The 23,429-nt window shown below is 42.7% G+C and overlaps 1 protein-coding gene across 1 annotated transcript in view; it reads left to right on the forward strand.

Moving 5' to 3' along the window:
* The window catches only part of VOPP1 (vesicular, overexpressed in cancer, prosurvival protein 1), a 143,836-nt gene extending 120,986 nt beyond the window's left edge, over positions 1-22,850 (forward strand). Inside the window, exons 3-5 of the mRNA XM_019509104.1 lie at positions 8,357-8,434; positions 10,660-10,796; positions 18,510-22,850. Coding sequence (XP_019364649.1) covers positions 8,357-8,434; positions 10,660-10,796; positions 18,510-18,691 — 397 coding nt within the window. The 3' untranslated portion in view covers positions 18,692-22,850. The remainder of the gene's footprint in view (positions 1-8,356; positions 8,435-10,659; positions 10,797-18,509) is intronic.
* The last annotated feature ends 579 nt before the right edge of the window (positions 22,851-23,429 follow it).

A 23,429-nucleotide genomic window follows, 5' to 3' on the forward strand; every position in this document is an offset into this window, starting at 1 on the left:
GGGGGAGGGCGGGGGGTTGGGTTTTTTTTGTTTTGTTTAAACACTCCTAATTTTATAGCCAAACATCTTCCATGTAGACAAGACCTCTCTACTCATTGCACAATAGTTTAGAGGGAAGTAAGAGGAATTTTACCCCATTGGAAATTGATGTGGAAGATAGCGGCAGTTGGAATATCAGTATTGGATGGGGGCAAAAGATGGGGTTAAGTCATGGCAGACCACTCATGTATTGAGAAACATGGGGAATACTAATGGTTAGGATATTACTTCATCTTCCATCACCTTTCAATCAGTGCTAATCAAACAGGTATTTTTAAATAGTTGTGGCCAGTTGTCTCACAGGTGGCACATTCAAGTATAAATGGAAAACGCTTCTGACTGGTTGCTTCCTTGGACAAATATCTTCCAAATAATATGGAACGTGGGCTGTGTATGGGATATGGGATCATGTCTTGTGTGGTATTTTTGTACTTTGTATGTCCTTAAGAAATGAAACCTAGCGTAATCCTTTAGGCAAGAACCTTTTATAGGTTAAAATAACAGGCCAGGACCTAAGATATCATCTACTACAGGGCCTGTGCTGCTACATACCTTTGTAGTTTTCTCATATGCCCACAAAATGAGTAGTTGGACAGCTAGACACTATAATTTATCCCCACAGCACTGTGAGTGTAAAACTGCATCCGCTATATTACTGAACATGTTGAAGCCTGGTTTAAAAATGTAACAGTTACCTAATAAATTTTCTGACAGTGCAGTGACCGAGACTTAGACGTGCCCATATCTCTCTTGCTTCTACCTGCAACATACTTCATGCTGCTTTGTTTTCAGAAGGCATTTTGTGGCTCTGATGTTTGGAAGGGGCTCTGTTATCAAAAATTTGTTTAGCCTTTAGAGCGTCACAGCCCATCTTTGATCAGGACTTTTGCAAACTCAGATATGGAATTAGGGTACAGCTACAATTCACTTTAAAGAGTTGTTCTTTTTAACAGAAAATATATAGTTACAAGTCCCTTAGTTATCACTGCCTAGGTCACAGCAGAGGCAAGAAACGGATCTGTATTCTGACTTTTCAGTGTTCACATCCAGGGACAGATCCAGAGGAGGTACATTGGTGTGCTTGCCCCCCCCCCCCCCCTTTGATTCCTGCTCCACCCAAAGTTTAAAACCAGCTGCCTGGCAGTGGTAGGCGCATTTCTAGTCAGGCAGTGCTGAGGGAGTTAGTTAACTTCATGGCTCATAGTAATCTGCCTGATCCCTTCTCAACTTCATTCCACAGGTGTCAGCGACCCTCTCTTCTTTTTAATGGTCTTGATGTTCTACCAATCAAGCTATCCTTTGTTCTGCAGTTCTGCTGTCTGTTAGCTACTCCTGGTAATGCAGCTCCTAGTTCATAGCTCTGCAGATTTGTTCTTAACTCATTGCAATGAAGTTATATTTGAGTAATACAACCCTGGCTCCCTCGGGTTATTAGTATAGCTTCTGTTTTATTTTTAACTGGAGAAAAAAGTGTTATGTGATTTTTTTATACCTCACCACCTGCACCCCTCCCCCTTTTAAATTCCTAGATCTGCCCATGTTCATAACCCAAAAACACAAAAAATACGTGCTTATTCTACTGCCTACCTAACTATCCATGACCACACTATATAGATTCTCAACTATACCAGCAGGTGAAATTCAGGAGTAAAACAGGTCTTTTTGAATTTCCAGAGTTCTCCAAATTTGACTACAGTCTATGATGTATGGATGGCTCGTTCTCATATTCTAACAAATTTCTTATCTCTTTCCCTTACCATCATGTAACACTGCCTGCCACCTTCCTGGTTTCTTTTTACCTTGGTTTATGGTTTTCACTAACAAGGCTGCATCTTTTCTGTGACTTTTCTAAGAAACCATAATGTAAATATATTTTTCATAACAAAAATATCCTTAATACATGTGGTTATATTACTCGCTAGTAACAGTTTTAAGCCAAAGCTATGATGTAATATATTTGGATCATCTATTTTAAGGCATTCTTTTAAAATTGCTTCTTTCAGGCTTTTTGCTCTGTTTTTAATTTGATTTGATTTAGCCAGAGTTATTAATTGCCTCCTTTCCTTTACAGGCTGGTTTATCATGTCTACAAAGGCTCACTCTGCAGTCACTCAGAACTAGGCTGTTGAGGCCTTCTGCTTGAGCCATACTGCTATAGCTTGGCAATAGATCTCTTGGAAATGTCCAAGGCTGGCAATAAGTAATTATATATTTCTGCGTTACCATATTCAGTTAACAAGAACATGCTGTCATTCAATAGAATTCTAACTAGATACACACAATTCACTACTTCTCATCAAAAGATACTCCATTGTGACCTGGCCAGTACTGGTGACCATGACCAACAGATGTAATTCTACTTTTCTATGGTACCGTTTACTGAATATGTGCTGACTGCTTCAGTCTTTCTAAGCTTATGCATATACTAGGCATAATTTTAAGTTTGTGCCATGTTCACAGTCTGTATTTGCCCTTATAGTGTTTCAGTTGTTGACCGCTTCACAGCCCGCTGCTGCAGAGGATGACTTTTAGAGCTCTTGGGATAAATAGTATCTCTCCCTTTTCTGGCAAGCACAGGGGACACTGGCAGAGAGCTCCCTTCCAGTCCTATGCATCTCGGATCGTAATTTGTGTCTATGGCCATGAATACGGGAGCTGGGGACAAATCATTGTGTCGAGAGGATGTGGCTGTGAAGCAGTGTTCCATAGAAGTCAGGTCAAAGCTGGCCTTAGAGAAGATGGTGCCCTAGGTGAACTTGTATTTTGGCGACCCCCACTCCGGGCCTCAGTGGTGCAGGACTGGAGCAGGCATTTCCCCACCCGCACTACCTGGCCTGGCTCTGCTTGAGCAGCCACCTCAGGGACACCAGCTTCCAAGCTGCAGGTAGACAGCACTGCTCCTGCCCCGTGTTGCACCCTGATGGGCTATTGGAGCAAGTTGGACCCAGAGGGCTGCCATGGCAGGGCAGGGATGTATCCTGCTGCCACCTAAGCCTGGCGTAGGGCTGGGGCTAGGGCCACCTGGGCAGGCAGCAGCTCAAGAAGGCCTGGTGCAGAGTAGAGTGCTTACCTGCTCCATGCTTCAGAGGATGCAGGGCAGTTTGGGCACACGGAGCCAAGTAGAGCACAGCCAGCAACCAGGAAGGGAATGTTTGTGTGAGGGAGGAGTAGAAAGTTGGGAGTCATTCAGGAGGGTGGTGGGGCTGGCCTGGCACAGCCTGCCTACCTCCCACCCACCCTTCCCTGCACTATGCTGCACTGGGATCTTGGAGTGATGGGAGATGGGGGGTACCACCCCGCATGGCTGAGCCAGGAGTGCATGAGGGGGTCCCATGGGGATGGAGGGTGGCACTTGGGCCATGCCAGCACCTCCTGGACTGGACTGGGCACCACTGTTGCCTGGGATGGGGATTGGCTGGGGAGGGGAGGATGGCAGGGTATTTGGCCATGGTGCCCTGGGCTGTTGCCCACATCACCCACCCCTAAGGCTGGCTCTGGGTCAAGTGAATCCAGACTTTGAACACATCTGTGAAACAGTCATTTTTAAAAAAGCTTTTCCATTAGAAGCGAGTCTCAAATGCCTCTTCTGTTCTCCTCAAGTTGCTTCTGCCAAAAAGAAATAAAACCGTCTTAATTGAAGTTCTGACCCTCTACAACAGTGACTTTTTGTCAGGGGGCCACAGTATCCTGGAAAGCCTTGAGCTCCTTCAAAGGGTATTGTGGAGTGCCATGCAATGTTAGCACTGTTAGGTGTGGAAGTAAACCCAGAGATTTCAAATTATGAATCCATAGTGTTGAAACCATTCTGATCTGTTGTGGTCTTTCTGAATTTATTGTAACCAAAGACATCCTCTGTTAGTTTTCCATAGTCAAAAATGAGTGCAAGCTAGGAGCTGGCATTTTCTGAGGGGCACCTTGCATCTAAAAAAGGTTGAGAACCACTGCTCTACAGAGATAAGTGCCAGAAACTCCATGGGGACCATGAAGGACTTTGCAATAGATGTTTTCATTGAAGGTTTTTGGATATGGTGATGGTAGGCATGATGCATAGTTCCAAGAGAGATAAAGTCTTTACTGTTAAATAAAGCCCTCAAGCACATGCATAACTTCTGAAACTGCATTCTTAGCAATTTTAAATTGGCAGAATATTAAACACAGGTGTAATTGTTTTGCTTCTGTTTGAAATAGGTTTTAGCTACAGGTTCTAAAACCAACACACACAATATTATTTATTGTTAAACATGTCAAACCAGGGGTATCCATGGTACAGCCTGCAGGGCAGATTTGGCACCCACAGCCATGTCATCTGGTCTTCAGGCCTCCTAGGTAGGTGTCGAATTCACGGACAGGACGAGCAGAAGCAGGGCTTACCACCAAAATCCAGAGCCCTTTTGGGGACATGTTTGGTAGCAGAGCAAGCAACCTCTGTGTTAACTCCCACAGCTTCCTGCTGTTACTTGCTGTGCCACCAAAGGTGGGTCTGGATCTACCTTGCGAGTAGCCATGTGGTACAAATCCATCCTTGGAGGAAGGAGGAGAGGTTACGCCCCTGTTGTAAACGATTCCATGAACATATTAGTGTCTCTGTCTTGTTTCAGTCGCTAGTAAATATGACTTGTGCAAGTACATTCACTTCGTCATAATAAACATGAGTGTTGGCAGAATATCAGCTTTAGTTTTCATGCTACATCCAAATGATAGGAGCAGAAGATTAGCTAGCCTTCTGTAGGATGTTAATAGGAGGTTGGATGAATGCAGCATTCATTTTTCACAGTGTTTTTGGCAGGGCAGTCAAGTGATGGAAAATTCAAATGGTTGTACATGTAAAGTTTGTCCTGTTGATTTCAGGCCTCTCTGCATAATCTTTTTTTCCAAATCAGTATTAAGTGGGTAGTCGTTTTTATGAGGAAAAGATGAGAGCTTTTTTGTGGTGTGTTGGCATCTTAAGGATTCTTTCCTCTGTCAACATATTTGTATGTTCAGAGAACCCCACCCAGAACAGTGTGTCCTCAAACGAACTGCCTCTGAAAGCTTAACAGTTATTGTGAAATTGAGTTTCCAGCCCAGTGAGTCCTAAATTCTTTGTTGCATGATGCCACAGCTTCAGCAGCTGGGGTGGACAGTGCTCCCCTTTTCCTATCTTCCCACCAGCCCCCCGCCCCACAAACGACAAATACTGTGTAACGTGGTGACTACAGCCTTCTGCTCAGAGGTGTGAGATACCAGTTTTAACATCCTTATGCTGCAGAGTGAATCGAATCTAGTAATATTCCTCTGCCTCGTTCCCCCTCTACGCATCCTGAGTAAGTACTCTTACACATTGGCCATTATATAAGAAGTAGGCCCCGCCATTTCCATTTCAGCAGATTGGTGGGAAATGCTGCATTTTGTGAAGAACCCATTCCTGTTAGCTAACTTGTGTGTGCTATGAGAACATCTGTTGGAGCAAACCTCTCAGGGGACAGAGAGAGGCCTTATTTCTGGATCCTGATTCGGTTAGGCATGAGCTAGGCACCTAAGTGCTCAGGCCTGTCAAGACTAGATCAGTTTTGAACATACACAGATGCTTGACTTCACACGATAAAAAGGAAGGTTCTTATGGAAGTTAGGTATCTCCAAAATTCGGATGGAACTGAGTAGAGGTTTTTAGAATTGCAGTTTTGGTGGTAGGTGCCTCTGTCCTGTCTGTTATAGGCACCCGAGCTCCTTGTTGATCCAGTCCTTCTGGTTTAACATTTCAGATTCCATGGCCTTTCTGAGACTACTATGGGCAATGTCATCAGAAGAATGGTAAAGCATCTCCTTGAATCATAGCTAAGCAGGGCTGGAAGAGACCTCTAGAGGTCATCTAGCCCTAACCCCCTGCCTGAGGCAGGATCATTCCTATCCAAGCATCATACAGATCCTTGTCTAACCCACTACTAAAACTATACTATCAACCCTGTCACACAACCTAACATACCACAGGTAAAGCAGGGGGGGCAACAGTGGTCAGTGCCCTGCCACTACAAGGGTTGTCAAAATGTGCTTGAGCAATCCAAGAAAGAGGCTACTCTACTTGTGGACTAGCAGCTGGTTGCATCTTTACATTTTCTTTCATCAACCAACGTCCTTCTTTTGTCCTTGACTAGAAGCTGAAGCCTGTGTGAATTCACCTGCATTTGTACGTGCAAGCTTGTTAACTAAGAAGTTAACAAATTATTGGGTTTTTTTTAAAACATAAAAATGTAAGTGCTCAAGCATGAGTACTTTTCAATGTTTTGGAAATTTGCCTGAATTAAATTCATGTGTGACGCATACTACAGCAATTGTCCTTAGAAGATCAGTGCAGCTGCTGATGACCTTTTCTCCTTTCATTTAATCTGGATGTGCCAGTCAGGATTTATGTTCCCAGCCAAGGGGCAGTTCTGTCATTTCACCTCAATACATTGTTATATAGCACACAGTTTCTAAGTTACTGTTGTCCTTATTCCATCTTTTCTGGCTACTTTTCTTACTCTTGTGGGAAGTGATGGTTATGGCAGAAAGAGTGTTTTAGGGTTTGCCTGTTTTGACACATGTGCTGGCTTCATCATTAGTGAAATTTAATTTATACTGTCAATAGATGATGCCAAAATATTTTCAAAATTGTTCTTTTCCATATCAAATGTTAATTTGAAATGAGTTGGTAGGGGGAATGTCTACTAGGTAAATACAGAGGATCCATAGCAGTTGACATTCTCTCTTGAAAAACCTTGGCAGGGAGTCTTACTGTATCCCTTTGTTTGGTCTGTTTGTTATTAAACAAATTGCATAAACTTAACGATTATTTTTCATGAATCCTTAACATGTTTTTCCCACTTTCTTTGAAGAGAAGTCTGCACAAGAACAAATTCCATCTTTTCCCCATTTTTCTCCCTATGATGCTATACTTTGAGACACTGAACAACACAGTGAGCTTTTCTCTGTAGTTTCCCTGAAAACTGCTAGTTTCTGAAGCCTTAGTGATCCCTGGCCTGCATCTAATGTTAATTCATGCTAGATGGCTTTAAACCTGTCACAGCTACTTGTACTACTTATCTTTGGCATTGAACAAAACCCAGAGTGCTTCACATTCAGAGCCTGTAGTGTTCATTTACTGGAATGCACTACAGTTCTTTCCTCTGCAGCCGACCCCGTTACATAAAATTAAACACTGTGATCAATCAACTTAGGTACTTTAAAAAGGGCCTATGTAAAGAGGCAGTTTTAAGAATGTGTAGCAAGGTTATGAATAGCAATAAGTCTATATAATAATAAGATATTATTGTGAGTCCAAGTCACAATAATATCTTGCAAAATATTCCAAGTTCTTACTCGAGTCAGTTTGACCCATGCTTGGAGATGGTTGAAAGATTTGGGTATAGATCTGTATCCCTGGTGCATGCAAGTAGGTGACTTGAAGGCTTGGGACAGAAATGACACACAAACTGCTATAAGTGATCAGAAACCAGTTCAAATCTGTAACTCAACAGAAGTTCAGCGCACATAAACTGCTTTCAAAATGGCCAAAACCAGTTTAATATAAACCTGGATTGATGTAATAGCAGACTGAACTGATTTAGTTTAAATTGGTTTATTGAACTTCTGTCCTAGATCTCCTCCAGGTTCAAGTTAACTCCCTGTCCCCAGCATCCCAGGATGTTTTGCACCTCCCTAAACTGCCTCCCCCACTTCGCAGGGTGGGTGGGCTAGCCTTAGCCAAAGCTGTGTGCTTCAGCCAAGTAGGGAGGCATGCTTTAGCACCCCCATTTTCGGGTCTATCTATTCAATCTACACAGCTTAGACTAACTTGTGAAGACTTAATTGATTCAGCCTTGCGATTTTTGACTGTCTGTACTTAGCTGAAGCACATAGATATAGGTGTGATTTTTGCACCATTCTAGGTCAGAGAAATTGATAGTGGAACCCCACTGTAACCGGGTGGAGAATCAGAGTTAATATCTGTGGTGATACTGATGCTGGCTTCTTTACAGCCCCAAATTAGCAGGGTTGCCAGTCTTCAGCAAGATGCCCATCTGCAGTGTGCCACCATGGCAACAGTGTAAGAATTTCCCCTCCAGATTGGTGATGATGTCATAAATAATACTTCTGGCAGCAAGTCTAATTACATCAGAGTCATTGACTTCTCTGTGTCTGTGTTTAGACTCAAAGCTGTCAGTTTACAGTAACTGGATTTGACAGAATTTTTACTGCTGAGATTTTTTTTCTCCCTGTGGTCCCAGATTCTGATATGATGCATTTTTACTTTAAGCAGCAAACATTTCCAAAATGTCCTTTCTGCTTTATTCCTGTACAGATGTCGTTCATATGAAGACTGCTGTGGTTCAAGATGCTGCGTCAGAGCTCTGTCGATCCAGCGACTCTGGTATTTTTGGTAAGCTAGAAGTTTTTTTTTCCTATACATGGCATCCTATGCTTGGCTTCATTTTAAGAAAACCCTATAAACAGCCACATTTCCTGCCTCCTCCGCGATTGTTTTTTTAGGTATACATTGGAAAACACCAGTGAAATACTTTGATACAAAAATGCCATTAGTGTTTATCCAATAAACACTGGAAGGATGCTAGAAAAGTTTATTTAATTCTCATTGACTCTCCCCCTTTCCGAGTGCTATCTTTACCATATAGGTAGTGTTCCTGCTCCCTGACTTGTATCTAATATTAATTCCTGCTGGTTATTTTAAACCTGTCCTAACTACCAAGAAGCAGCCAACTTCTACATTTCTGTTAGATGTTTTATGGATAGGAGGATTGTACATGGATGCAGGATTTGAAACAATACTGTGTTGCAGACTGTGGATGCAGTTAAAATGCCTCATTGAACAAAAGCCCCAGAAGAATATGACCATAATGGTCAGACTTTCATTATGGAGGGCAGCAACAGAAGGAAAGGAACAAGAGGTTAAATGTGGTAAATACTGAGAGGGATTTAGTAACAACCGTGAAATAATCTGCCAGTCACTATTACACTCCTGATAAAAATGAAATTAAAACCTATTTAGACAAGAATTTTGGAAAGTATCTTTAAAAAAACTTGTATATAAAAGTGAAAGCCCCCAAAAATTCCTGATAGTTTTTTCATTGACATCCACATAGAATGCTGAAAATAAATTCCCAAAATGAAATTAAACACTGTAAAACAGAAGCCACGTACATATGGCTTATATGCGTGTGTGTGAATATACATATACAGAAGCCACATTTACTGCATATGTGTACACATCCAATACTGAAAACCAGAAGTTGTGGGTGGCCTGAGATTTTTTTTTCAAACCGTCTTGGACTGTTTAGATGCATAAACCCAATTGAAATGAATGTGAATCCTGTGCCTGAATCCCCAAGGTGGCTTTACGGATCTCAGGCTTTGTGTTCAGAATGAATACTTTCCAGGAATGGAGCCAAAAGGGAATTTATTCACATTGGCTTGATGGCATAGGATCATATTGTGCTTCCAGCAGTGTAAGTGAGAACTGGATTGGGTGCTTTGCAGTGAGTGCTTTACACTGCCATCCAGCTTTTAAACCTACATGGCTCAGCCCTTCCCTCCACTGGTCAGCAGGGTGCTCTACATATTCAGCTCCTTGGCAGAGAAAGGAGCATCTTGTGGTGTTCCCCAGCAACTCCTCTGGCCAATTTAAGGAAGAACGTTATTACTGTGCTCAAAATATCCTATCTTGGTACTCCTTGTTCCAAAAAGGAGATAGTTTGAGCCCAAGTCATTTATTTGCATGGATGTGAGTTGGGGTTTGATCCAGATAGATGTTGGGTGAGAGAATGAAGTGCAGGAGGGATCAGAAGAGCTGATATCTCTGGAGTTTGAGTGAAGACCACAGTCACTCTACTGCTGGCAAAGAAGAACTTGTTTAAGGTATAAGTAGGCCTGTTGCCTCATTAAAGAGAATGTGATGGGGAAACTGCTGGATGAACAGAAACACTCTTGACATATCCTTGCTGTTTTATATCCACTTTCCACTGAAGAAGTACAGGGCCAATCAGGAGAGAAGGGGAAAGAAGCAAGGTGAATCTGAGTTGAAAGGCAAGTGGGCTTTTTATGCTTCAACAATTACATTGCATCTGAGAGGAATGAGTTAATGCCTGTGACTTGAGATGTTCAAGGTTTCAGCGTCCCGATTTTAAGTACTGGCTACACCTAATTCCACAGGGGGTACAGCTAAGAACAGCAGCCATATCCTATACCTCCTTTCCTGCTTATGCCAAATGGCCTGGAAGATGCAACATTGGAGGGGATGGAAGTTTGACAGTGTACAGGACATTGTACAGGACTTGAGGTGTTTTATTCAGAGGGGTAGCGACAAAGTCCAAGGATGTTTCAGATTCACAGTTCTATTTTCTATACACAAGCAAATGCAAACACCTTGGCAAAACTGTATCAACCGAGTTCTGCCATATGCAGATATCATGAATGGCATAGTCCTGCTCTTAAAAGGTAATATTCGTAGGCAATCTGAATAAATGCATGCAGGCACTCATGATGATAACCCAGGTTTCTCTCACTGAGTTATTCAACAGCTCCAGCTGTATTCTCTAAATAGTGTACTTAGTCCCATCTGCACTGTGACTTTGTGTCTCTTTTTCTCAGGTTCCTTCTGATGATGGGAGTTCTTTTCTGCTGTGGAGCTGGTTTCTTTATCCGAAGGAGGATGTACCCTCCCCCACTAGTAGAAGAACCCACCTTTAATGTGTCTTATACTAGACAACCAGCCAACACTTCATCAGGTTAGAGACATACTGTCTTCATACTTGCCTGTCTGATTTCTTAAATATGCACAGGGATAAAACAAAAAATCACATGTTTGTAATACTGAAGAACTTTTGGCTGAGGGCAGATGCAACACTAATGTAATTCGCCACACAGGATATCGGTTCAAATATTGCTTTCAAACACATTGCTGAATTCAGTGGTTACTCATGCTATTGAGCTCCAGAAGGAAAATATTCTTATGAAAGGATTTTTTTTTCCTATTTAACCTTCTTCCCCTACTTCTTTTCAATAACTTATTTTATTATTATTTTCATGAATATAAACCAGATAAGGCAACTATGCCATTGCAACATGTACAGAATAATGGGCCATGGTATAATCATGAGATTCTTCTCTTACACAAGTAACAAGTTCCAGATGGTTTGTACAGGACATTGGAAAATAATTTTTTTGTGAAAGAAAAAACCAGACAATTTTCTTTCAGCAATAGTGGATTGTTTTCCCATTTGTCTTGTGCTCAACTCCCCTCCCCCCCACAAAAAAATCACGTTTTAGTTTGCCCTTCATTGAATTTCTGTAAAATATGGGAAATGCCCCTTCTTTCCAGATTAATTTGATCATTTTCTCATTTGCAAGCAGTTACTTTTGAGGAGGAGATCTGGAGGATCTGTGCAGCAGGGGCTTTTCTGGCCCAGATTTTCCCCCAGTTCACCCATTCCCTAAACAGTCCAACCCGGAGAGCTCCGAGGAACTGGGCTCAGCCACAAGTAGAGAGTGGTCATCCTGTGAGGTCTCTTGAAGCCAGCTTCATGATTGCAAGACCTTCTGCAGCACAGATGGCAGGGTAGCATCTGCCTCTAAAGGCATACCCAGGCATAATACCCTAACATACCTGTGCACCATAGTAACCACAACCTGAAACCCTTCTAGCCATGCTGTGCTCATTGCACATGTTTGCTTCATATCCAGGACATCTACACATGTGTTGTAGAGAGCCTGACACTACCTCTGTGCTGAAGCCATCTGGTGCTCTCATTCTGGCAGGAAGATGGCAATTTTATTTCACAGCAACTTTGCAGATTTTGAAATCTGTTTTAGTTCCATGTTGAAACAGCATCAAACCCTTTTGGAAGTAGGATTATGCCAAAATGTCTTTTTGAAACAAAACACTCAGGTTTTTTGTTTGGGTTCACCGTGGACCTCAAAAATGTTCCTGTTGAAAATCTCAGTGAATTGATCCATCTCTGTGAAACAATTCAGCTGCCACAAAACATTGTATTAAAATAATAGAATCATAGAGAAGCAGGACTGGAAGGGTCTTCTATAGGCCATCTAGTCCAAACCCCTGGCTGAGCCAAGATCATTCCCATCCCAACCATCCTATACAATGAAAGCAAGAGGTGTCATTGAATATATCTTGAATAGCTCTTGTCAGGAATAGCACGGTGTAGAGAGAGCTTGCATTCTGATTCCCTGATCTGTTGCAACTAGACACGGTCTGCAAGCTCTGAGGACACCCCCATTCTATTAGCTGCATCCTTATATGTGCATGCACATACACTTTTTCAGCTTAAGGTCTAATGCAGAGGTGCCAAGTATGTGGGGCCCACCTCGGAAAAAGGACTGTCCCCTGAAATGTGTAAAATTTTCCACGTGTCCATCATCATCATCTCCGCCCCCCTGCCGCCCCCAGTGCCAAAAATAAAAGTTGGTGCCTGTGGGCTGATGTAACTGGATCTCACATGCACATCATCTGACTTGCACTTTTTTATATTTCTCTTTTAGCTTATTTTTATTGTTTTAAGGTTGAATCCCTAGGAAATTTCCATTTACATTGAGATCATGTATACTTTTGTTTTTATGGGGTTTTTTGAGAGTTTTTTCACATGCTTTCATGAAATTAGTTACTTTCAGAATAGGAAAAAACCTAAAAAAGTTTTAAGCCTCAAAAGTAACCCTGGGGTTATATAAACAAGGGATGTTTTGTGGCTGGACTGGCAAATACCATATTCAGTTTTAGAACAGAGCCTTGGTTTTCAGTTGCACTCCAGAGGGCAGAAGTTGCACGTAAATATAAAGTAACTAGTTCAGCTAAGTCTTTTAATTTCCTATCTATGAAACCTGATTTTAAAAGTGTTTTTATAAGTTTTTTGGACAGAATTCTGAGCCCACTCAAGTTAGTGGGCTTTGTGTCGGGTCCTTAGCTTGAGTAAGCCCTTATTCAGTGTCTTTCATGAGCAAAGATTAAGATGGACATGTGAACAGATTGATTCATGGCAAGTCAAGTTTTCCTGTTTTTAAAAAAAAAATCTATGAACACATGAATAAGTCTCACCCAAGCAGTGGCAAAGTTACTCCTCAGTTAATCGGAGGCAATTTTCTAATGCTTTCAAGAGTGCCCTTCGAAGCAGTAATTCTCAGCGTTTTTTAGATTTGAGGAATCCCTCCATAACCTTTGTGAACTGAGCAGCACCCCATTTCAAAAACGAATTCATTTGAGAGCCTGTAATGCAGTGAATGAGGATGGAACAGGTTACCCAGAGAGATGATGGAATCTCCATCTTTGGAGGTTTTCAAGATCTGACGAGACACAACTTTGGCTGGCATGATCTAGTTGGGGATGGTTCTGCTTTGAGCAAGGGGTTGGACAAACTAGATGACCTCCTGAGGTCCCTTCCAACCCTAATTTTCTATGATTCTATGAGTGGGAGAGGGGGAGTAATGGCTGGAAGGGAAAAGCCTGCACTTATTTCCTACCCCCTGGCACCTCACTTCAAAGGCTGTCACAGGACTCCAGGGCACCCTGCTTGAGACTCACTGGTCTAGAGCCTCATTCTCCACTCCTTCCATCATACTCTTTCTGTATTCTTCATTCTCCTTTCCTTCCATCTTACTCTTTCTGTATTCTTCTATGTTTCTGATCAGGCCTGTCCTTTAAAGCATGTGTAAGGCCTACAAGGCTGAGCACAGTTCTCCTCCGGCACATCTACACATGCAAATGCTCCTGGATGGTTTTACTCCAGGGCAATTTACTCTGGAGTAAATCTACCCTGGGCAGGCATCTACACATATGCCCATTTGGGAGCAGATTTGCTGTTTCTGGCAGCAGTCTGATCTCGCCTACTCTGCAGCAGCCAGGGGGAGCTCTAAGCTATCCCTGGGTGCTAGCCCAGGGGCTGGCAGGGAGCTCCGCTGCATCAAGGGGCTGGGAAATTGCTCCCTGCCTCCGGGACCTGCCTGCTGCTGGAGCAGGCTCCAGTGGTGGAGTTTGGGCTGGGAGAATGTCCTTCTGCTCCAGCAGCAGGGAGCTCCCAGCTCTGGCTCCATGATCGGTGGCAGGGGGCTTGGAAAGGACACTGGTGAATCAGGAGAGGGGGCTGGGACCTACCCTCTCCTTGCAGCTCTTTCCAAGCCCTGTGCCTTGATCGTGTGATCGGGACATGGGGCTGGGAAAGAGCTGAGGGGCTGGGACCTGCCTCTGACTGGGACAGTTCCCAGGCTGTGGGGGTGACAGTCACCAGCCAGCTCCAAGCTGCACATGCAGACCTTCCTGTGCAGTCCGGGGCTGGCCGGGAACTGTCTTGGTCTGGGGCAGGTCTCAGTCAGCTCCAGGCTGCGTGGGGAACTCTCCCTGTGCAGAGAGCTTCCAGCCCCCACTTTGCGATTGCAGTTGTGGAGGGGGGACTGGGAGATGGCCATTGCGAAGCAGGGGCTGGGAGCTCCCTGCTTCCAGGGCAGGGGAACAGTGTCCACGCATGGGCTCTGGTGGTGGATCCTGCCGCGGCTGCAGGCAGCTCCTGGGGGCAGGAAATAATCTCCTGCCCAGCTGACTGGAAGCAAGCATGCTCCTGATCAGCCATTTATACATGCCTTACTGCACAGTAATTACTTGGCAGTTAATTTGCTACTTGCATTTGCCGGTAGCAGATTAACTGCTGAGTAGAGCAAATTACGACACAGTAAGGATCTGCACGTGTAGATGGTGACACTTACTGCACAGTAATTGTTCTACTGAGCAGTAAAGCATCTCATGTAAATGCGTCCCTTGAGTCTAATGGCATCTGGAGTTTCTTGGCATCTCAAAGGCTGAATGGTTTTTTACTATTTCCGATATACTGAACAGTAAACACTTGTGGGATGTTTGGTGCAGCTGTATTGTCTCATTTCTGGGATTTGGTCTGCTTAATGTGAGAGGGTGGAATGTAAGTCGTGGCTGTGCCCCTGTATCTGACAGAGGTGGTGTGGACTTTGTCCTATGAAGTGATCCTGCAAGGTCAGGATCCAGCCTTGATTTTGCTGTTGGGTTTATTGAACCTGAAACATGCATCACTGATTTATACACAGTTTATTTCCACACTCCCACACCTACATTAAAGATAACCCTAGGCATCTTAACATTAATGACTGATTTTCCTGACAGCAGTGTGTAATGCACTCTGCCATTCCTGTTCCTGGGTTTCTGTTGAATCCGTGAATGTGGATACACTCCAGTATCCACAGTACGCAACATGGTTACTGTAGTGTAAACAGATTACACAGAGTGGTCACATGATGCACAGTCTTAAACCAGCGTAAGTCACTTCTCTCTGAGGTAAAGTTACTGCTTGGAAAATGAGGACTAATGATGCACATTAGGGTAAGTTGTGTATCCTCTTACTCAAAGTCATCCTAAAGTATGCTCAATGAAGTAGACTCCCTGACATCTACTGGCTGCTTGTTGCAATAGCACTTTCTGTGGGCGGGTAGCTTGGAATAACTGGGTTTTTTTTACTCTGGAGTAAATTTACTAAAGATTAAAAACCAAGCTAAACTATTGAGTAGTAATCATGGTATGTATCTGCACCCAGAGCTATAATTCAGAAATACGCAAGATTTTTGACAAAATGCTTAAGGAGTCCTAGCTCAATAGGACATGTAGATGCAAATGTACCTGCACTGATTTGGATTCAGTTCCCAATCTGGTCTCCATGATTCCATTCTGTAATGAGAAAATTAACTACCTTGAGCTGAAGCAAGATGGAGAGCTCCTGCTGACCGGGTATAGGAAGAAGGGAAATTATTTGAAAGGGTTCCTTTCTTAGGGGTGGACCTAAGAGAAGGTTCTGTCCTCCCAATCTGCTTTTCCTTATGTGCTTTGGCCTGTTATTCTATTCTGCTTATTCCGTTAACAGGCCAAAACACCCTATTGAACAACTACAAGCTCCATGGATGTATGTATCTATAGGTTTTCTGAGCTTGAGAGAGGATTGAGGAACGTTTAAAGATTCAGTGCGTCTGGGTAACACTGCAGTAATGCTACTTCTGTAGTAACACTGAGTCCAGTAACAACTGAAACATGGAAACTGGTCATCCACAGGACAGCCCTTTTTGGGTCTATTCTTTTCAGAGGAGAATTGGGGAGCCAGCCCCCGAGTAAAAGACTGTTGTTTGACAAGCATAGTATGTTAACTCTGTCTTGCCATGAAAAAGAGAGATTTGTGTATTCACCAAGATAAACCTTGTGACATTAACAGACAGCCACACTTTAATTACTGAAACCATGTGATCTGGGATTTCACTGAGCATTATGCTATCTAAAGAGTCAGGAGCACATCTCCCATCCTTCTTAATGGAAGCTGTCTCTGATTTCCTTGGCATCACACGGGGGACAGGGAATTTCCTTTTGATTACAACTTTCCTGTGGCTCTGTGGAATTAGATTTCAGCATTGTCATGAAATGAATTTAGTACTCGGAGAATGTGACATTTCTTAATCTTATTCTGTGCTAAGAGATCTTGTCCCACTATATTAAGTAGACTTTATTGACTGAAGTATGTGATTCAGCCCAACTCTAGTTAGTTCTGCTCAACCTATCTCTAAGAGGTGAGACCTGTCTTAGAGTGAGACCGATGGCTTGGGGCACATCCAAATGTACAAAAATGTTCAGTATATTATAAGAATATATGATTGGAAGGAGTCTCCTGGACATTTACAGGTTGTTGTTAACAGAAGGTTTCCTCAAAATCACTTATTCAAACCCTCACCCATACCTGTAGGGAACACTATATGAAACACCAAAATCATCCTATCACATGCTAGGGTAAAAAGCTAGGACCATTAGAGCACAGCCAATGCAACAACAGAGGAGTACTGTAGTTCATTATAAAATAACAGGCAGTGCTTTATGCATCTGGAAAGATTCTGAATGAAGATCTTAATTAACAGAGAAACTTATAAGGGGGGAAAAAAAGCCAAAAGATTCCTTGTGTGTAATTCTGGAATTGCCCTGTGGGGTGCAAAATAAGTATCAAAAAACAAGCAGCAACCTTCCCATCCTCTACCTTTTGTCCTTCTAGGCTGCAGAACAAAGTCGGAATTGGATAAGGCCCTAAGTGAGGCCTGTTGAGTTTTTCTGGGTGTAATGACTAGGCCCTGCAGAACCCAACTGCCTGGGAAGAATTGCCCATGTACCCAGAGCAATGTGCACATGCCTGTACTGCCCCCCTCATCCTGCACACAAATGCCAGCATGCAGACACACACTCAATATCAGTAGACTCTGGGCATGCTTGTCTTGTGGTAGATTTGACCCTCCCTTTTGAAAAAATGGCCTCAGTGTTCTTGTTCTGATGCACAGATCCAGACAGAAAAAGGCCTCAGAGCAGTAAAATGTCTGCATTCTATTATGGCAGGGGTTTTCAACCTTTTTAATAAGTGTACCTCTGGTGGCTGGACGTGAAGCGGGGGGGGTGGGGGGTGCACAGTCCGAGGGTAGAGGTGGCTGCCACATGCAAACATTCCCACTCTCTCACCCCCAGCATCTGGCCAGCCGGGTAGCACATGCGTGGCCCGCAGAGGGGCGCTGCTGCCTTCGCCTCCTCCTGGCCCTGCTCCTGGGAGGCAGCAGCCCAGGGTGGTGGGTGGAGGTGCTCCATCCCCTCCTGCCCACACATACCCCCTAGAGCCTTCCCAAGTACCCCTGGAGGTATGCATACCCCGAGTTGACAACCCCTGTATTATGGTGTGAATTTCCATGACTCTGACACTGTGACCGCACTAGCAGCCTCATTTTAAAGAGGGTTTCCTCCTTTGTTGGTCTCTAGTATCTTGGAAAACCGACCAGTTTTCTTTTGTGGCTAATACGATGTCCCTGTCTCCTTCTCTAGAGAACTAAGCTTGCTGTAAAGCACTGGGCTAGCAGAGAGAGATGTCCCTGTGGCAGTGAAGTCATTGCAGAGGAAGGCCTGGCTTTGGGACTCTTGCCTGCCATGAGTCTTGTCCAGTCCTGTCTTTCCTCTCCTCCCATGGAAAACTTTCCCTGAACTCCACATCCCTACCCTTTTATTCATTAAAGAAGGAAAGGTTGTAAATAATATTTTTTACTTCCTGACTCCACCTCTTCCCCCTAGCAAAAACTGAATTTTCTTTGTTACCTCCTTAATGTGCCTCAGTATGAGGGATGATACAAGCATTCAAGGCTAGGTCCACAAAAGAATTTGGGTGGCTAAGTGCTTAATCACCTTCATAGTTAGAAAGTTCTTCCCAATATCTAACCTCAATTTCCCTTGTTACAGCTCAAGCCCATTGATTCTTGTCCTGTCTCCTGTGGACACGCAGTACAATGGATTGCCATCCACTTTATAGCAGACCTTTTCAGTTTTTTTAAAGACTGTCTTCTCTTTCCCCCACTAAATAATCCCAATTTTTCCAACTTGCCAATCAGTGTGCCTTCTTTCTCTTTTCTTTCAGGTGCACCGCAACCTGGGGCGCCGTATTACACCGATCCAGGAGGACCTGTGATGAATCCCATGGCTATGGCCTTCCACGTCCAGCCCAACTCCCCACAGGGAAACCCAGTTTACCCACCTCCACCTTCCTACTGCAACACACCACCGCCCCCATATGAGCAAGTGGTGAAATCTTCCACGTAACAACTCTGCTGCTATGTAACCTAACTCTGTAGGAAGAAGGTGCCATTGCAAAGTGACAGGGGGGGAGGGCTTTTAGCCCTTTTGAACACTTGCTGGTTCTGTAATCTCCCCCTGCTTTCCCATTAATGTTACTTGCAAGGGGTGATTTTTTTTCTTTCTTTTTTTTTTTCCCAATAGGGGGTGGATTTTCCTTTTGTCTTCAATTCAAGAGTAAAGTCTTTTTAAACCTTTTAATGGAAACAGATATTTAAATCCTTTATGTTTTCTCTTTATTTATTGTTTTTATTTTAAATGTGTATATTAATGCGCGTGGCAAAATATGGCAGCAGCTCTTGAGTTTTTTATTCAACCCCAAAATAATCGATGGAACGTGGAATTCCAATGGAAAGGAGAGAGGCAGCGAGTTGGGGGAGGAAGGGAGAAATGGGGCAGTGTAAGCTAGTTAGATGGACTACAACCACCCGCCCACCAATCATGGTACATGGCTTTCTTATAAAGCTCTGTTCTGTGGTACTGGGAGACTAGTTGTTGTGGAAGCCATCGAATGAATGAGAAATGGGGATGTGTTTTGTTTGTCCTTCTTGGACTTCATTGCTATAAAAGGTGGAGCCTAGAAACCATGAATGGGCAGGGCTGCAATGACTTGACCTACCTGCACAGGACTCTGAATACAGCAGCTTAAACCTGGCTCCTCCTCTTCTTTGGACACATGTTGTTGTTTGCCAAGGATTGTATAATACTGTTGATGATCTAAATGTAGTGGGGGAAGTTTTATCAGTGTACAGTTTTGAGTGTAAGAGAAAGAGCTTAGAAATATCAGGATGCACAAAAGAGTTTCTGCCCTAAGGTTGATGTGGGGAAAAATACAGAGGAGGGCCCTCAGGTCCCAGTCTTGTTCCCTTGGAAATCAAAAGTTTTGTCATTGATTTCACTGGGAAGTGACTGTATCCTGGAACCATTCAGCACATTAGATCACCATATGTCTGTATCTGTGTCTGTGTGTACAAGAATGTTGTCGTCTCCTAGTGATGGATTCTACAAAACCCTCTCTTACCATTGTCACAACTGCACAACCTGCAATAACCTTTTAGCCTGGTGCACAGACACTTTGACCATTCAGCTGCTCCTGGCAGCCAAAGCCCTGGGCATTATGCTAAGCATCTGCACCAGACTTTAAACAAAGTAGTCCCTTTTCACTTGGAAGTGTTGATGGGGGTGATTTATTTCAAATATTTCCAATTAAAGTGTGGTGCTACTCTGAAAGTGATGATGGGGAAAAATGGTGGCTTTCTAGCCTGTGTGTATTCAGTTGCATCTGCTTATCTGAGTGACAAAAATGACTGTTGCTTTTTACTGCTCTTGGACTTGTTAAACCACTCCCTCAGCCCCTTGCCCAACATATGTAGAATTGTTTTCTAACTTCCTGTCTGTTGCAGCTGGGCCAGCCACTGAAAGAATAAGGATGCACACGTGTAACTCACAGCTTTCTCTGAAAGCACATGCATTGTCACAAATATAATCCTGGATATTCTTCAGCCTGCAGAGCACTTGTTACTGATGATGACATGTGAGACCTTGGTTCTCAAGGTCCAAGTTAACTTTGAGTCAGAACAACTCTGCTTACAATCTGAATGTCTTTGATACAGAAATCGCTGAGTGAGAACATGGCAGCTTAAACCTGGCTCCACTTCTCCTTCGGACACTTTGTGTTGTTTGCCAAAGAACTTGCAGTGCTGCTTGTAGTCATTTTTTGAAGTGGCACCAACCTTTAAAGAGCAATATCCAGCTCTTCTAGCACAGGTAAAACTCATATTGAGAATCAGCAGTTCATGGCCACAGAGAGGAAAGAGAATATTTTCTGGACCCCCTCCATTGATGTACACCCAAGGGGGGAATCTGCCTGGTATAGCTACAGTGAAATTGAATCAATTACACATTTTATTACATAGCATAACCCATTTTGTATCACTTAGTGTTGGACTTCAGCTAGATTCAGCCTGCTCTAAAGGTTTTGCCTTTGATTTAAATTAGATTAAGATTTGGCCCAAAGAAAATATTTAGATTTGTTTAGTGAATAAATATTAGCTCCCTGCCAGGAGCTGTACTGTCTGCTGTTTGATCTGGGTTTTATCTCTACATCTGACTATTAGTCTTGCTCACACAGAGAAATCAATAGAGGGATAAAGACAATAAATATCAAGTTAATGCTAACAGTAAAGTTTGGTCATTTTTAGGGTTTTCTTACTACATTTTTTTTAACAGCTGCAGGTATGATTCCAAGCCCACTTAGGCTGGTGTCAGCCAGGAATAACTCAAGTTAAGTTGGTATAGTTAACACTGTTAAGAAATTTAAAATGGGGCTCTGCAGTTGCACTTGCCATTATATTCTAGTCAATACCACATGGACTCTCGGATCATATCTTTCCATGTGTCCTCATACTCAACATATGCTTTTAAAAGTGTTGAATACAATGCTCATATCTACTTATCTTAGGCTAGAAGAAGGTACTCCGTTTTACTGTACGATACTGTAGAATTTCATAGTACATGACTTGTTCTTCACCTTCTATCATGCTAGTGATGTTTATGTATCCCCCAAGATGTTTGACCTGATCTCTCATTTATCCCTTCAGACTCTGTTGTGGATTAAGAACTAACCGTCACATTCCAGTATCTTTCATCATTTTCCACCCCCATAAATTTAGAGAATGGGCTTAGCCACCTTCACCCATCCCCTTCCCACCAGCTTAATTTAAACTTTCTGTGCCACATTTTGAATCATCTTAAGGTATTGTATATGAGTAATATTGAAGGGCAAAAGTCTTTCTCAGCTCCATGTAAATGATCTTAACTACCTAGCTGAATCTTTTGGTCATCTCATTACCATTTTGGGTCATTCAGCAATTCCCACTGCTGTGACGTCAGAAGTGATCTTGCAAACTCATGTGTGCTTGGCTTTAAGCCGTAGGACATCTGTGGAAATTCTCCATGTGCTGAAGGATAAGTATGCACACGCAAGTTTGCAGAATCAAGGCCACTGTCTGTTCTGATCTTCTCACCTGTGTGGTTTTTTTTTTTCTACACACACTTCTAGGTATACAGCATAGCAGAAGATTTGAGGTCATCACTACAGGTTTCCCCTCCAAGGAGAATCTTGCGCTTGATGTTCTCTCATGTCATCAAGCTACTTGGAGATTCACTGGTCTTAAAACCGGAAGGTGTCATTAGATCATTTAGTCCAGGCTCGTACATACCACAAACCAGAGAATTTCACCCATTGACCCTTGCATTGAGCTCAAGGATGAGAGGAAGTACAAGAAAAGTAGTTTAGATTGTATGAAGTATTGCAGTAATAGTATGTTGTTCTGAGGCTATTGCTATTAAAATGCTTTTTCTAACCATCCACCAGGGAAAGGATATAGCTTTTGTGGTTTGAAATACAGGTTCAATGGACATTTTAGATGGGAATTAGCTATGTTTTGTTCAGGTTCAAAAGACCCATTTGTCTGCACACTATAACTGTACATATTTTCTAAATTAGTGTGCACACTAACTTTAAAACTGCCTACCTACATCATATTATATGGCTGTGTGCACTGTCTTCATTTTTTTTTCTTAAATGAATCAAGAATTTCTTTTTTCTTTAATCAGACTGGGACCTATAGTATTAGAATATAGGTGGTGTTAATTTTTTTTAAATATATGTATGTACATGATTAATGTGTCTTTTAAGAAAGCTAATGTTTTCCTGATAACATTGGGTAGAGCCCTTTTACAGTGAACTCTTTTATGCTTTATATTGAAATTCAAATTCTGGTAAAGTTTTTTGTTTTGTTTTTTTCAATCTAACTGATTGTTTCTTTATTTATGTTGGTGGATTATACCACCTCTTACAATGAAGTTAAACTCCTGTTCTAGTGAAGTTCTTTGGTACTTAATTGAAAACATAGCAGCTATATGAGTAACCCTATGAATTACTTTCAAATTGCTTGCATGCTTTTCCTCTCCTCTTTTTCAAGTTTTTTAACTTTTTTTTCTTTTTTAGTAAAAAAAAACAAAAAACAAAAACAAAAAAAAAAGGGGGGGGGGAACCCTGTACATTTTTTTTTTTAGGGTCCTGTTTCATATGTATGCAAAATAAAATTGGTCTGGGTGTGTACCGTGCTTCTTTTGTCCAAAACAGTTTGGAGGTAAATGTGGTCAGAAGTCAGTATTTTTACAGCCCTGGCTTTTACCCTAAAACAGGTTCACTAGAAATCTCCTTTAAGCGGCATTTGGTTAAAGATGAATAATTTCTAGCCATCTAATTACTTTGTGTTGCTTTTCTCCTAGCTCAAAAAGGATTTATGTTAAGGGAAAGCTAAACTGTGAGGTGTCCATTTTATACAAAATGAAGGAACACAGTGCTAAAGCCACAAAGGGACTTTAGTTAAGGCAAAGTGCAGATGCCACTGAGATCTTCAAGAAGGGATTGGCAACCTGTGGGCCACAGACAAAATTCAGCCCACAGAACAACAGGATCTGGACCATAGAGCTACAGGCAGCAGGGGCTTTGTTTGTGCCTCAGTTGGATCCACAGCCGATGCAGCTGCAAGGAAAAGCAGTAGCAATAAGAGCTGGGTCCTAGCCCTGATGCACTTTGGACCCAAGCTGGCCATCCCTACCTGCCATCTAGCACTGGAAGCATCTCGGCACTAGTTATCAAACGGGCATCTAGGAAGTTATGCATACAGCCATT

Source organism: Gavialis gangeticus, unplaced genomic scaffold (assembly GCF_001723915.1).
Source record: "Gavialis gangeticus isolate Ggan-Ray unplaced genomic scaffold, GavGan_comp1, whole genome shotgun sequence".
NCBI classification, from domain to species: Eukaryota; Metazoa; Chordata; order Crocodylia; family Gavialidae; genus Gavialis; species Gavialis gangeticus.